At 36.6% G+C, this 16,793-nt stretch overlaps 1 protein-coding gene and 1 long non-coding RNA gene across 4 annotated transcripts; both read right to left on the bottom strand.

Moving 5' to 3' along the window:
- Positions 1-1,224: 1,224 nt before the first annotated feature.
- Positions 1,225-7,670, bottom strand: LOC110898949 (F-box/LRR-repeat protein At5g63520). The gene is made up of 10 exons (XM_022145804.2): positions 7,381-7,670; positions 7,181-7,288; positions 6,985-7,077; positions 6,758-6,901; positions 5,641-5,742; positions 5,515-5,554; positions 5,264-5,425; positions 4,466-4,647; positions 3,609-3,727; positions 1,225-1,824 (listed from the first exon to the last, which is right to left on the bottom strand). The coding sequence occupies exons 1-10, from the start codon at positions 7,576-7,578 to the stop codon at positions 1,395-1,397; spliced, it is 1,578 nt and encodes a 525-aa protein (XP_022001496.1). The 5' UTR covers positions 7,579-7,670; the 3' UTR covers positions 1,225-1,394.
- A 3,974-nt stretch (positions 7,671-11,644) lies between these two features.
- Positions 11,645-16,543, bottom strand: LOC110898950. Of its 3 annotated transcripts, XR_002569814.2 has the most exons (9): positions 16,154-16,543; positions 15,852-15,937; positions 15,640-15,732; positions 15,461-15,512; positions 14,440-14,511; positions 14,252-14,353; positions 13,796-14,152; positions 12,699-13,196; positions 11,645-12,239 (listed from the first exon to the last, which is right to left on the bottom strand). It is a non-coding gene; the product is annotated as an uncharacterized LOC110898950 (long non-coding RNA). The 3 variants fall into 3 exon arrangements; XR_002569813.2 differs by having other exon boundaries at positions 14,252-14,511; XR_002569816.2 differs by having other exon boundaries at positions 14,252-14,511; positions 15,852-15,904.
- Positions 16,544-16,793: the final 250 nt, after the last annotated feature.

Raw genomic sequence — 16,793 nt, 5'->3', positions numbered from 1 at the left:
GGACACTTTGAGTGAAGTGAATGTACGATGTAAAGGACCAGAGTTTGAGAGAACAGGTCTGATGCAGGATGTCTTTGTTAATGAATGAAGTGTCATTTTATAGGCAAAGACATGTCCCAAAGGAGTATACATTTGACTAGTGAACCAGCTTGCAGTGAGGGGCTTACCCTTTCGGGGGTTGAAGCCTTTTGACCCCCGGATAATAGCGTGTATTCTGTGGACCTGCATTGCTTTTACGGCTGTGGTTGGTGAGACTGTTTGGGGATGTGACTTGTTCACTGTTCCCGTGTTACTTTACTCCATCTCTTCAGCTTTTTCAAGCGTTGAACCTTTTAACCTTTTAGGTGTTTATATACTTGGTCGTTTTATTTGGTCTCGAGCTACCCCCGTCATCACATATGATATAAACATTAAAAAACATACATCCCAAATTCCCAATATATTCACGTATCCTTTCTTCCGGGCCAAATCCCAACACAAAAACTACATTATACATAATTAAATAGACAGTACCCACATGATGCTGCTACTTCGCACCGTCTTTTGTCCTTGAGATTCTTTAAGATACGGGTTAAAACACCACATCCAATCACCTGGCGACAAAGCGTCCCTCCAAGTGTCACACCAGGAAAGTTGTCCAAAAACGGGGAGTTGTCAACGTTTGATTGGCCAAAGAAATTCTCAAGACAACAAGTGAATATAAAGCCACCAAACACCTCATTGATTGGCCAAAGAAATTCTCAAGACAACAAGTGAATATAAAGCCGCCAAACACCTCATGCTTATCACCACCAATGGTGTTGTTGCCTCTTTGACCCTCAAGGGATGGGCTAAGTGTGTAGTGATGAGCCCCTTTATATATACATATGTATGTATATGTGTGTTAGATAAGAAAGTAGGCTCGTTGAGCACGGCTTGGGGAGGACGCTGGAGAGGGACGGACCAAGAGGCGGTGTGGACGGGCCTCCATGGGGCTCGACGGCCCTCCGCCGTCCCCCACGCCGCATAGCCTTAGTACCCTTTAAATAAACTATGCACTCGTCTCCAGGATATTTCAACACCTTTCAAATCTTTGACTCTTTAGTCTGTCACCTCATTCCCATATCCACCATCAGGACCACACTTATTCATGTTCTTTACAAAAGGTCCTTTGAACTTTAGTCCATTTACAACTCTAATATCATATAATAACAAAATCTCTATTTTACTATTTTACACTTATAAGGTGCATAAAAAACATATACAAATACAATACTTGAAAATTGATTCAACATGAATCCCACAAAACATAAACTCAAGCATCTAGAAAAAAGACCATTGTATAGTTAAAATTTTATCGTCTTATCCCGCCAAATCCGAACACAAAACCACATCAATTCCTAAGACATCTTTTTTCATGGATTGTAAGACATAATTAAAAAGACAGCACTATATACATGCAAGCAACAACGCACCGACTTTTGTTCTTGGGGTTCCTTAACATACGGGGTTAAGTCACCACGTCCAATTTCCCCGCCACAAAATGTCCCACCAAGTGTGACACCTGGGAAGTTGTCTAAAAACGGTGAGCTGTCAATGTTTGGTTGGCCGAAGAACGACTCACCACGACCACAACATGTGAATAAAAGACCGCCAAACACCTCCCTCTTATCACCACCCGCGGTGCTGGTGCTACCTTGATTAGATGATTGATTGAATGATCTCATGTGGTTGGAGACAGAGGCGGCAGAAGATAGAGCAGTGGCGGAATCTGAATGGTAAAAACGGAATGTATCGCCGGTTTTGATGCCCACGTCACCAACAAAAAGATACTCCTGGTTATCCCTGCATGATAATAATACACAGTTAAGAGCCTTAAAGGTGGCAATTTAGTTTTTTTTTTAATTATTAAAGGTTTGCATGGGCTGTGTTTTATTTGTAATAGGTTAAGAGAATAAAAAACAAAAAAAGCGCAAAAATGAAAACGGGTCAAATCACTCAAATGGGTTAAACAGTCACTTGAAGTGTATTTTTAGTACATAAAACCTCCCAAGTTAGTGTATAGAGTTAAATGCCATTTTAGTCCTTGTGGTTTGAGTCATTTTGACAGTTTAGTCCAAAGGTTTTATTTTTTGCATGTGGGTCCAAAAAGGTTTCACTCTTGCCATTTTAGTCCACTGGGTTAGCTTCATCCATTTTTTTGTTAATGAGAAGGGAAATTTGGTCATCTTATATGACCGAATTGCCCAACTAGTTAACAAAATTACATATAAAATGTCCGAATTGCCCTTCTCGTTAACAGAAAAAATAGATGAAGTTAACCCAATGGACTAAAATGGCAACGGTGAAACCTTTTTGGACCCACAGGCGAAAAATGAAACCTTTGGACTAAACTGACAAAATGGTCCAAACCACAGGGACTAAAATGGCATTTAACTCTAGTGTATAAGTAAAAAAGAATATTACTGAAAGAATCAGTTTTCAATAATCAATTAGAGAGAAACCTTATTCATCTGTCAAATTAATGTTTTTTTTTTTTTTTGCTATTTAACGTATAACTAGAATTACACGGGTAAATAAGCTAGTCACTCAAAAAAATAAATTAGATTTTTGAACAAGCAGTGTTTCAAGTCAAAAGGCTAACAAAAAGGTATTTTGACTGGTTACCGAACCGTAACCTCTAAGGGGGCGTCTGGGAATCACACAAAAAAATTCATCAATTTTGAGGGTGTAAAATTGGACTATCAGATTATTTTAGGGTAATATAATCACTTTTCAATAATCAACAGGAGTGTAGCATATTCAAAAAGTGATTATTGCATTTTGAAACAGATTATCATATTATTGCGTTTTTCAAATCACAGGTAATCAACTTTTGAGTTTCGGATGGAAAATCTGATTAGAGTGAAAAAATCAGTTTTCAATAATCCATTAGAGAGAAACCTTATTCATAACTGATTACTGCATTTTAAATTGAATAATTGTATATTCAAAAGCAAAATCGCAAACATCACACTAATAAGAAACATATAAAGAGGACATCAACAACTTGTACTATAATATGTTGACTACGGCAAGTTGTGAACAATCTTAAGTTGACTTATAAGCTATAATTGAACTTGATGATGTATGTGGTTGCTAATTTTAACGGAAAGTGCAGTGCACTAATTTTAACGTTATTTTACTAATTTCGTGAAAATAACGTTAAAAGCAAAGCTGAGGACGGTTAATCATGCATCATGTGGTGGCGTTGATAGCTGCAAGACAAAAGGGTACATGCACTAATCGGTCTTTGTCCCGATTGCTGAGTGTTATGTGCCTTATGTCCATGGCTTGATGCAAAACTACTATCGAGCCGAGGGTCTCACTGGAAGCAGCCTCTCTATTCCTATGGGGTAGAGGTAAGTCTACATCTTACCCTCCTCAGACCCTACCTTTGCTTTGCTATTGGTGGGATTTACTGAGTGGGGTAGAGGTAAGTCTACATCTTATTCTCCTCAGACCCTACCTTTGCTTTGCTATTGGTGGGATTTACCGAGTATGATGATGATGATGATGATGTATGTGGTTGCTCAAAAAAAGGGATGATATCATATAACCAAAAAAAAAAAAAAAAAACTGTGTCTTACCCGAGAACTTCATGGAACGCAAGAGAAGTGATGTATCCGACCTTTTCCTCACCAACAGAGCATTTTCTTTTTTTCGTTACGCCAATGTAGAAAGTAGGAAACTGAATTCGGTCTCCTAGCTGTCATCATTTACGAGCAATTAAATTCATAGGACTATGGAGATAGAAGAAGGGCACGTTGCAAGAAATGTAACATAGGTTAGTCATATTTTAAAAGAATGTAACATTTTCTCTATATACAAAATAATCCAACTTCTAAAAAGACTTCCATTTAAGGGTGTTTTGTAAGTTAACCGGCTTTCATACGCCATGTCAAGACTCAAGACCACACTGGTCAAAGTTACTGGCATGTCATCAGTCACGTTATTTTGATTTTGTATGGTTGGATCCGTTTAAGAGAGAATACTATATTTCCTGTATAGAAATGTGACCAAACTATGTTTCACATATAAGCAAGAGTAAATCGTCATTATCGTCCTTAAGGTTTGGTCACTTTGCGACTTTCATCCAAAGGTTTGTTTTTTTTTTTTTTTGCATTTGGGTCCTCATGGTTTCAAAATCTTGCCATTTTCGTCCCAGAGGTTTGGCAATTTATTGTGAATTTTCGTCCCTCGAGGTTTGGCCCTCAGGGACAAAAATGACAATATTTTGAAACCACGGGGACTCGGATGCAGAAAAACAAACCTTTGGATGGAAGTTGCAAAAATGGCCAAACCGCGGGGACGAAAATGACAATTTACTCTATAAGCAAAAGATATGAAACTTTTAACTTTTAGAAGGATTTATATGAAAGCATCCCTAATATGTTAGTTACAATGAAGCAGCTTGAGTATTAACAAAAGATAAGGAATAACATACTTCATCGTAAACTTGATTCAAAACAGTTTCGCCATCAATATTCTCACGTGACCCTTCTCTTCTTGCAGTGAGCCAAGTTAAAGAATCGCCGTGTTTCTCTCTAACAGATGCTGCTTTGTATGTGGGGCCTACCGGTGACAATCCGCTTGATAATATGGCATGAAATTGAGTCTCTCCTACACCTGCTCAAAATATTAAAAACATTTCATAACTAGATGGAACCAACCGCTAAATGCAACAGATAAAATAGAACTACAAAAGAGAGATGAAAGTAAAAATACTTGCACAATATATATTGAAAAGAAACTAAGAAAGAAACATTAACAATAGCGTAAATGCCATTTCGTCCCTGACGTTTGGCCAGTTTTGCAACTTTCGTCCAAACGTTTGGCCAGTTTTGCATCTTTCGTCCAAAGGTTTGTTTTTCCAAATCTGGATCCAAAAGGTTTGAAATCAACCCATTTTCATCCGGCTCGTTAACTCCATCCATTTTTCTCCGTTAAGACAGGGGTATTTCCGTCTGTTTTGCTAACTTAAAGGCGATTTAGTCTTTTTCATTTTTTGTAAAAAAACCGACTACCCCTGAAAAATTCCAAATTGCCCTTTAAGTTAACGGGCCGGATGAAAATTGCAAGATTTCAAACCTTTTGGATCCAGTTGCGGAAAAACAAACCTTTGGACAAAAGTCGCAAAACCGGCCAAACCTCAGGGACGAAAATGGCATTTTACTCTTAATATGATAAAATAGCAAAATTACTGATAAGATATACATATCAAAAAGTGAAGCTTTGACGTTACCAGGAGGTTTATTCCTGTCGACTGCAAATACGAAGGCAACAGCAGCAGAAACATGTTCTTCATTAACAGTTATGTCCCTTGAACTGCCATTGGTGGCATCGGTATGTCGGAACTGACAACCGCTATCACCAACAATGACGGTTTCTGGTGACATGGCATAATCTACAATAACGAAGAAAAATACATAAAGTTAGTTATGTAAGTCAGCAATTCAGCATCATACATGTAAGTGCTTCTGAAGCAACGCTAACCCAGTTTTTCCATAACAGCTTTCATGCCTGCTTGAAAGTCCTGTAAATAAACTCCCGTGAGTATCAGACACGCAACAAGAAAAGTATTTGTTCGTTTTTGCACAAATAACACGAGGAATGACTTACACTGAACATTATTATCGCAGCAGGGGATTTACATCCTGAAACAGATGTTGAGAACTCCCTAATGTCGGTTACAAATTTGTCAACCATGACGATTTGTGGGTCCTAATATATGAATACACAGACAATTTTAAAACCAATAACATTCAGTGTTGTAGGAATCGCTAGGCGCTAGTCGGCCGTTGGGGTCAGTGTTGCAAAAATCGTGATTAATCGCCGACTAGTCGCTAGTCGGCCTCCTACTGAGTAATTTTTCACTAATCAGTCAAAAAATCGCTAGTCGGTCAAAGCCGGTCCAAGCCGCCCTAGTCAGCCCAAGTCCCCCTAGTCGGCCCATTTGAAATCCTTACAAAACAGGCCCAAGATTACAACTTTAGCCCATATTCCTTATCCCTTACCCTAATATGACGAAGAATTTGAGTCGGAGAAAGAGGATGAAGTAGACGAGGAGACTAAATACGAGTCGGATGGTGTTGAAATCATTGAACACTACGGGGATGACGATTACATTTGAGCTATTTGTTAATGTTTGAATTTTAAGTACTGAGACTTGTTATGTTATGACTTATATGTAAGTTTAGTTTGTATTTTGAACGACTTTTACCTTTTTAAGTATTATATTGACATGGATGTGTGAGCATATATATACATATTTATAAAAATAATAAAATTTACATATAAAGTTCTGATCCGATTAATCCCGAGTAATCTCGAGTAGTCGCTAGTCCCCACCTCACTGGCCGACTAGCGACTAGCGAGTTCTCCAACCTTGGTTGGGGTACAGACTAGCGATTAATCGGAATTAATCAGATGGGGACTTTTCTATGTAATTTTTAGTTATTTATATACACATACATTTTTATATGTGGTTTATTAAAGGTAACATATGTTTACCCCTCATTGATCCATTTTTGTAAGTAATTGGCGGGAAATTATAAGGTTTGGTCAAAATTTGGCCGGAATCTGGACAAAATTTGGCCAAAATAGGACCGCCAGTGACCGCCTAGCGATTAATCGGCCATTAATTGGTGAACCACTGATTAGTGATGAATCGGAGACTAGCCGGGATTTTTACAACCATGATAACATTATAAGAAAGATGAGATTTATAACTTATTACCTCAACTTGCTTTAAAAGCGGGATTGTCGTGACTTTCAACCCCGGTAGAAATCCAACAATCAACATGATTGCTCTGTTCGCACTCTCGGGTAGAATTGGGGGAACATCGGTATCTTCATCCTCTTCAGTAATCTCCCACTGAATCTGCACATCATTCAATTCGTTGCATTCTCAACACCAAAGTACAACAACCGGTACGATATAGCAATCAAAATAACTAGATAAACCTCTTTGAATTCATCCGAAATTGCATCCCTTCCGATTATTCCGGACGGATCATTAGTAATAACCGGAACTTGTGAACCTAATTTAGTAGTAATCTGCAGGTCATTCAAAAAATCAGTATAGCTTGATTTAATTATGAATTATTATTTATTTAAATATTGAAAATTCCATAACAAATTTTAAATAGAAATAACATACGAGTTGGTGAGCCTCTTGTAAATCGAACGAAGGGCCAATAGAAGCAATGGCAAAATGAGGACGAATCGGCTCCGATAATACTTTATTAACCACTTCTTCTACAGCAACCTGATCATAATTAGGGCATAAAACATGGCTAATTACACGATTTGGAGTATAATTTGTGAATAATGTAAGAGTTAGGGTTTGAAAAAAGTAACCTGGAGAGAATGATTGAAGGAGCATGCGGCGGAGAGTTTGGGACGGCAAAGGACGCGGTCGCAAACGAGGTTCCAGGAGCGGCTGACGCAAGCGGCGGAGGCGAAGGAGGTTGCCGGAAGTCTAGACACGATGTTGTGAAGAAGGTCTTCACCGATGAGATCGATGGTTGCAGGCATTTCGATGTTTGACGGTGGCATCTTACGGTGGTGGTGACGGTGGCTAGGTCACGCTTTTAGGGGTCATTTTATTGTGATTCTTGCTTATAAACGGCATATGCAAACAACAAAATGCCATCAGCTAGTGTGGAGTGGTAGCCCTCAGCAGTTTCTGTAATGATCGCTAGTTCGATTCTTGAATTGAGCGGGTTTTACATCACTGCACTGTCGTGCCTTCGAGCGAGTGTTCACGGGCTTCGGTCCTAGGTGAGGGTTTTCTTCGGTTCGGAAGACGAGTGTATCCCGATGTGGTGAATTTCGCCAGTAACCCATTTGAAGGATTTGTTCGCCGTTTAAAAAAATGTCATATGCAAACTTATTTATATACTATTATTTTGGAACATTTGTATGCATCTTTGGTTGTAATTTGTACTTAAGTAGTTGTACCTTAATCAAATAATAGTTTCATTACCTTACCATGTATGCATATTTGGTTGTAATTTATGCTTAAGTAGTTATACCTTAATCAAATAAATATACTATTATTTTGAAACATTTGTATGCATCTTTGGTTGTAATTTGTGCTTAAGTAGTTGTACCTTAATCAAATAATAGTTTCATTACCCTAGCTTGTATGCATGTTTGGCTGTAATTTATGCTTAAGTAGTTGTACCTTAATCAAATAATAGTTTCATTACCTTACCAAATTCAATCTGTTTTGTATGCATGTATGGTTGTAAATTGTGCTTAAGTGGTTGTAGGCTAATCAAATAATGGTTTCATTATCTTACAATATTCAATAGGTTTGATCCATTCAAAGTTGTATTGTTTTATTTGTAAATTATTATTGTTTTTAATAATCTAATTAATTTAGCCAAAATCTTGTATAAATATAATTTGCAAGATATTGATGCAATGGTTGTTGTAATATATGCATTATGGTTTGTATAGTGGTAATGGTCTATATTATACTAGTCTAAGTACCCGTGTGTTACACGGGTGGCTAATAAGAAAAATATCTACTTTAACATTGTTGACATAAATATTTTAATTATATATACGCTGAAACATTAACGGAAATGATAGAAATTACACCAAATAATTGAAATACATGAATACAAAAAAAATCACAACTCATTGAAGATCTCTTTATAAACAACATTAGTTGTTTTATTTGTAGGTTTGTCGTCGTTGTTAAGTATTAATAGCCTCCATCTTGTGTTTTAACCCTTGATAAAGCTACATACACTTGACCCAAACAAAATGATAGATTAAATTATGTGTATATCCTAAGCCTCCATATCCATCTTATATACTTTAACCCTAAAACTTTTCATTTAAAAGATCAAAAGTTAACTGTCTTAAACAAAGGCTAACAAAATGATTTCCTGAATTTGTTTAAAACTTGCGCCTCTACATCCTAGGGATGACTTCGATACCAACCGGTACATAAAATCCCAAAAAGGTACGACTATTCGTACCGAAACTACCCGGTACGGTGCGGTTCAGTACCAGTACAAACCAATAATTGAAGGTACTGTACTATACCGGTACCTAAAACGCTAAATGTCGTTACCGAAAATTAAGTTGGTTCAGAAAATTCGGTACTGGTACCCCGATACCATTTGCTCATCCCTAAGTCTATCGAATAGCATATACAAAGTATCTGATCCATACCGAGGTGACCGTTTTTGTCCCCGTTGACTGAAAGTCATGGATCTCTCACAGGGTGGCGGAGATTAATGGAGGCAGCACTACCCTAGTAGCGTTTAATTGTTGACGCGTTTTATTATCTCAAGTTTATATAGTAATGCAATCGAAATAACTTAGAATTCACAGAAACATACCAGGAAAGTATATACCAAACATGCTTCTATAGTTAAGAAGTAAATGCATGTTGTTATACAAAGTGTAAATGAGCCTAATTGCTAGCTTTACACTGAAGATTAAAGCCCAATAACACCTGTTAGATTACAATGCTAAAAAAAACATCACTGTTCCTCTCAAGAATATTCATATATACATTTTAATGATAAGCAGTTGATCTAAATCATCTTTGAAGACGATTGATTATCTGAGATTCTGATTGGTTTAACCAAGATTACTGATGAGAACATAAAGTGACCCGGACCACGATATGTATTTTCAATAGAAGGATTTTAGAAATTATCCAGGTTCATCTTTATATTGTTAGCATAAGTGAAAAAGAGACTGGGGCAAATTAGTAAATTAGCACAACCTACTATAGCACTAGCATTTCCTGTTGTCTTGCTAAGTTGATGATTACCTGCAGCATGAAAATCACAACATATTACTAAATGGATAGTTGATGAATAACGAATATTAGTCAAATCCCTAAAATACATTAAATAGCTTCATATGGTAGCTATTACTTCAAAACTTACATAAAAATGAAATCTTGCATAAACCACATGCATGTATACTGAAGATCACCTGCAGATAAACAATTGATCCAACTGTTATTATTACCAGTTCAAGCACAAAGTATGTTCCTTCATTCACCTTGAGGCTCGTCACCTCCGCCCCACGCCAGGCATAATCCCACGCCAGCAGGGCAACACTAGCCCGGTGTGGTCTAGCCAGCGTATTTCGAGGGTGGCTTAACACAAACATTTTATTATTTAATAGTGTTACATAAACTTTTAAAAGGTTATTTTTTTATTTCTTGTTTGTAATTTCTTTTTTATTCTAGTTTTATGGTAATTTTTTTCTTAATTTTTTTTAATTATGTTATTTTGTTATAAATTTATTATGCTTATATTCTAAAAAACAAAATTAAATTAAAATAATTGATTAATTAATTATGACATGGGTTTTATCCCACAACAAGCCAGTTAACAACGGGACCCTTGTACAATTGCCGTTGACGTGGCGTGCTAAAGCCCCTAGGGCCTTTATTCCATACCACCCATCCTAATGAAAGGCGCTACTGAATGGCACAAAAGTTCACAAATGTGGCAGCAATTAACTAACTAAAAATAGTTATTTACAGTTGAACTCAACTATAAAAGCCTTGTTTGAGTTCTTTCGATCTCATAATCTCATTGCTTTTAAATAACATATTCCTTACTCTGCCTCTTATCACCAAAAACTCTTGCTCTGTAGCGAAATTTATACTTTCCGAGTCATCCTAAGTTTATTAGCAACATATTGCTGGAAACATGCTTTCTTTTAGCATATTGCCCAAAAGAATGAATTACCACCAATCCATACGAATAAAATTAGTTTGGAAAGATAATGTTTTCGGGTCGTTATTACCTGTCCATGGTTAAACTATCATGAAAAATGTCATCAAACGTGGTGTTGTGTGAAGTGGTTAAAACACAAAGCTAATATAGAAGAATTACTACAAAAAAAAAAAAACAAAAAACAAAAAAAAAAATCTTAAGTGAAACCAAAATGTCCAATTCTGATTACAAAAATTCTAATAATCTCTAAATTACTTACATGCTCCTTGACGTCGAGTTTATGAGTTTCGTGACCACACGAATATTGTTCAATCAGCAGCTAAAGTTGTAGGAACAATCATCTGATCGAGTACACTTGTTCAAATATGGCCTTATATACATTGCATGATGATTAACGTATATTTTATATTTTATATTTTTTCTTGTTTTTAGTTTTTAATTGTTTCCATTTTTTATTATTAAATTATTTTTTTCTTATTTTTTTATCATCTCATCCTAATCCAAACTCATCTTGACCTTACCCGTCCTAACCTTTTTGTAAATACTCATTCTGACCCAAACTCATCCTAACTCAAACCCATCTTCACCCATTACCCAAACCCACCCAACTTGCCCACCTTGCCATGCATATTAAGAAGTAGATAGATCTACGGGACAACATAAGCTTCTCTAAACAATTAACTATTACATAAAAGACCCCATTCCCAAAAAAATGTAAAATGTAACACATATATAAAAATAACCAAACCTATAAAGGTCCGGGATCACACCCGTGGTTTCAGCAATATGCTTGACAAATTTCAGCTTCTCATCAGTACTCATGGCATATCCAAGCCCTTTGGCCTATAAAAAAATAGATATTGTTGATAAAAAATTAAACCTTTTCAAGGTCAACCCGATTGTCACCAAAATTACTCATTTTGACCAATTATCCAGCCTGTCTAACCAAACAATTATGCCCCAGTTCAATACATTATGGTACTCGGTATAGCAACCAAAAGGATATACCATACTCAAACAGCAATTAAACGCCAAACTTAAGTTTAAAAAAACTTAATTGAAGGCAGCCAAACCCGAAAACCATCCGCCTGCCTCGTTTGCCCAAACCCATTTATCCGACTCATGTGACAGAGTTACATCATTCAGCAAGCGCATAAGAACCCCCAGCACAGCCCATTCAGCAGCAGAATTGGGGTCTCTGACCCACTCCCACTCCATTGACTTAACGAACCTGCGACTTCATAACTGGAGGCCACCTTAGCGTCTTTCACAGCAGCAAGCCTGAACACATTTGGGAATAAAAGCCTTAATGGAGCTTCCTTGATCCATGTATCAAACCACATCCTTGTTTTTGCTCCATCCCCAATTTGAACCTTTAGAGAATCTTTTACCTTGATACCCATCTTCCCGAGACTCCCATCTACATCGGCCAAGTCTTACCACCAACCTGTAACTGATTTGCTAACTGGAATCATCTTCGCGCCTTTATCCAGACTGTGATAACAAAACCAAAGCACATGTTTCAATTATAACAAAAAAACAAAGTGTTTTTTTATGGTTAACAAACATAAAAAATTGAATTTGTAAATATTCTGGTGTGAACTCAATAATCCACAGATGTACAAATATAGTACACATGGCAAACGGGTCGGGTCGGGTCGAGTCATGGGTCAAAACGGATTCAGGTCAAAACTTGTCAATTATAAAAAAAAGGGTTGTTTTGGTTCGTGCCGAAACGGGTCCGGGTCAAAACGGGTCCAGGTCAGAATGGTTTCGGGTCGGGTCAGTTTTTTTTTAAGAATATAACTTTGGTGATCATACTTGACACGTTAACTATTATTAAAAAAACTACAACTTTTGAACAAAAAGTGAGTCGAGCCGACCCCATCTGTTGTAACTTATACCAAAAAATTACTCCTTTTGACCAATGTTTCCGTTCATCCACCCGAGTACCTGTGTGTGTCCAGACTGCACCAGCAAACCAGCATTTCAACAGAACATGTGCAGCAGATTCGTCCTCCGCTTCACATATCTTGCATACTAATGAAGACGGACCCCCTCCACACAAATATGTTGCCTTTTATTCAACAAAACCAAAGGGCCCTACCAGCAAGATACTGGGAGAGTAGTACATAAAAGAATTCAGTCACATATTACATTTGTTCCACCAATAATCCAACCCAATAAAGTTATATTCTCAATTTTTGGTCTGCTCCTTAACCACATATAGGTAGTTTCTTTTATCTCTTGAAGCATCCTCCCTCTTGTGCAGTTTCCATCTCAAAATACTTTATCATTTCTTTTCAGCCATAGCCTCGCCATAATAACACAAGACAGTGCCTTTCTTCTTATTTTAGGTGCTAGTACATCCCATATTTTCGCCATTAACTGATAAGCATGAGTTCACCATGGGGAGATCTAACCACACACTAACCTCAGACCACAATGCTTCTATAAAAAACATAGAAATGAATTTATCTTTGTAATCTAAGAATGCAAATCATATCACCACTGAAAATCAGATTACGTGAGCATATTAGAAAGAAAAAAAAAACAATCAGCCATTTAAATCATATATAGTTTGAAACCCAAGTTAGTAACTGATATAAATAAAATGCACCCAGAGTAAGAGTTTTAACTTCAACTAATAACTAATATCAATGTGCTTAAAACTTAAAACTTATAAAAGCACAAACAAATTTGACATTAATCGCTGATGATGATGTTCACTGAACCCGTGGTGATACCTAAAGGACCCTAAAAGAACCGTTCCACTAAAATTCTCAACCCGTTTCGACACGCATATACCTTTTTTTTTTTTATTAACCCATTTCAACCCTTTGACTTGAATTACTTTACCCAAACCCACCCATAGTATTTTATAAATAACCAAAAATGACCCATATCAAAGACTTTGGGTCAGAATTGCCCCCCCCCCCCCTAATATGTAGTAACTAATAAGAAACATGCTTTTTAAAAGATAATTACTCATCGTAAGTCTTTTAAGGCTAAAAAAGCAAGTTGCCAATCAAGATGTCAGAAGAACTAACCTTCCGGGTTCTGATTGCAACACCATCTTGTCTTGTCTGATATTACCAAATTTGTTAAACACTTCCTCGATATCAGACGCAATTGTAGTGGATGGCACGTTTTTCACATAAACAGACTTCACCTCAACTACAGAAGTCAATATACACAACTAATAAGAAAATCGACTTTAAAACACATTAAACACCCCGTTAAAGAGAAGATAAAGTTAATGTTGCAGCGCCTCCGTTAATTTGCAGCGGGCTGTTGCGCTTGCGCAGGTGACTCAGACACATGGTTTAACTCTGAAACGGATGTACTCTTCTTGAACGACTGCTCTCTAGGTGCCGAGGGGCCAAATGCCCTTTGGCTACTTGCAGCTTCCAGAAACAAAAACAGTGAAAAGTCAGTTAATGAATAACCACACATGGAAAAACGTAAAACGTATTAATTATAGATTGCGAAAATGAAATGCATACGATGGAAGCATAAGTATGCTTTTGTGGATCTTCAACAACTTCCTCGACAGGAGTCATATGATTTTGAAGTGCGTTAACTGAGTTTTGAACTGAACCATTTGTCTGCACAGTGTAACCGTATTCGAGAATACTTTTAGCCACAGGGGCTTGCAATTGTTGCTCTTGAAAACCGTAATTGTTCATGGTACCGTTTTCCGCAATTGCAGCAGGTTGCACAAAATCCCTTGCATGGATATCACTGCCCGACATGTAGCTTGACGCTGAATAAATTATATTAATTCATAAGTTGTATAAAATAGTTTCCCTAAAAGAAGATGCACAGTTAATGGTGTATGGTAACGCAACACAATAAGCCACAATACCTGGTTCCCGAAGTGAAGTTGAAGCATTCATTTTGGATACCAAATCGTTATGCGTCATAAACGCAACAGGATAATGATAATTTAAACTAAAATTTACTTAAAAAACACAGATGTATATAACACAATTAGATTTAAATTATAAAATCTTATGTTAATTTCTCTTTTTATATTATAATTATGGCATAAAATACACACCCCATTTAATTTGACATAAAATATATTGTAAAAAATATATAATATAATAAAAATGTGTTAAACGGGTCAGCTCGACGGGGTTGACCCTAACCCAACACATTAATCTAAACGGGTTTGCGAGTTTAACCAAAATTTGACCCGACCGGTCGAATTTTCAAGAGATAACAATGCATCAAAAATCTAGAAATAGGTTTGAGTAAATACTTTTAGTAGACTTTGAAGGTGATTTTGGTGTTATGAACACCAAATTTTTTTTTAAATGTTCTAGCAAATTTTAATGGCATGAAAAAGCTCTAAAAGAAAACAAAAAAAAATTGTTTGTAGAGTTTATTGCCACCCTTACCTTAAGATTTTAATTAATGGCACGCTAACCCGCCAATTTCAAATAAAAAATTTCAAATGACACGCCAACCTGCAACCCGCCAACTCGACACGATTACCACCCCTACGTGAGACTATAATTAATGAAATTGTGTAGTTTAAATGTCTTAAAGCTCTGAGACTGAACAATAACCCAAAATTCAACTTATATATAGTTTGCATCAAAGGAGGTGTATTAAACTTATCATAACTTAACCATCCATTTGAGTAAGCAATAGTTTCACCAAAAAAAGAACTAATAGCATCTCATTAACATAAAACAACAGTCTACCTCAAAACAGTATCCACGTTGATGCTCCATGACACTATATCTGTACCATACCCTAATGCACAAAATCAAATTCACAATGGTTATTCGAATAAGAGAAGGTGAAGCATAAAAGCAGATCTGAAATCAGGAAATCAATTCCCAAATGTATGTGCCGAGAGGGAAGGATGTAGAGGACTTACGATTAGGCTGAAATCGAATGGTCGTGTTGAATCATTGCAGAATTGAGATTTCAAAGACAATCATGATTCAAGAACATCAAACACCAATACACCCTTTGAGATTTCAGACACGATTCGATATTTTAAACATTAAATAGATGAACTTATAAGAAAAACATCAAACATGAATTAAGATTTCAGATGAACATTAAAGATAGAGAAAAAATCCTTACTTGTAGAAGATGGGCAGAGAATTAGGGTTCTTGATCATCACTTATCGAAGCCTCTAAACACCAATAACGTAATCAGTACACGCAAACTGAGATGGAAATCCAAACAATAATATCAATATCAATCAATAGACAATAAATCAACAGCGGTAGGGTCTGTCAGAGATCGTAGATACAAATCAAAAATAACAAAATAAGGAAATACGAAATACAGATCGGAGAAGAAAATCATATGAATAAATTAGAATACAGATAAACATCATTATACAAAAGCCCTTCACGATTGAGAGAAGTGCTATACATACCTAATCCAGATCCTCCCGTTATGATTTGGGGTTCAATAATCCTTTCCATGATTAGGCTTGAATAATCGTTAGACAGATTGATCGAAAGAAAACACTTGTCGCCACCACTAACAACACGATTTTGAGATATGAAAACGTTTTTCCAGCCAGATCTGCACCACCACAGCCCCACATTTCCTTCATCGATTTCGATTGCCAGTGTTCAATCGAATATGGTGATGGATTGGAGATAAGATGAATGATACGTAACATTTAGGGGTTTTCTATTAGAAATACATTTGAGAAAGGAAAGTATTGAATAATTTTGACAAAACTGATTGGAGAGATAAGCTATGTTTGTGAAGCTGTATAGCAATTGCCGCTCGTGAAAGTGAAGGAGGATTGAGGAAAAGAAAATTGGCGCCCAAATACCCATTTCTCTGGCCAAAAAAAACAGCCACCTCAAAGTCAAAAAGTCAACCTTTATTTTGCTTTAGTATAATAGATAGATATAGATTACGATGAACCTGTCAAATGGGAAAAAATAGACGCGGGTTCATCGTAATGCACGAGTCCTAGATCAACTTAGTTATTTTATTCTATGTTTTACATTTTGTTTTAATTTATTCGAATTAACACGCCGCAACTTTAGTGTCGGTGG

Source organism: Helianthus annuus, chromosome 2, assembly GCF_002127325.2.
Source record: "Helianthus annuus cultivar XRQ/B chromosome 2, HanXRQr2.0-SUNRISE, whole genome shotgun sequence".
In the NCBI taxonomy this organism is placed as follows: domain Eukaryota; kingdom Viridiplantae; phylum Streptophyta; class Magnoliopsida; order Asterales; family Asteraceae; genus Helianthus; species Helianthus annuus.
The sequence above is the reverse complement of the archived record's forward strand: the minus strand, read 5'-3'. Positions and strand labels throughout refer to the sequence as shown.

What these genes read in the sequence shown, in the direction of transcription:
- LOC110898949 (XM_022145804.2), bottom strand. Translation starts at nt 7,578, where the DNA reads ATGCCACCGTCAAACATCGAAATGCCTGCAACCATCGATCTCATCGGT. An exon ending in AGCTGTTATGGAAAAACTGG is followed by an intron (nt 5,426 to 5,514) that starts GTTAGCGTTGCT and finishes TCGTTATTGTAG; the next exon opens with ATTATGCCATGTCACCAGAA. An exon ending in TGAATCAAGTTTACGATGAA is followed by an intron (nt 3,728 to 4,465) that starts GTATGTTATTCC and finishes AAATGATGACAG; the next exon opens with CTAGGAGACCGAATTCAGTT.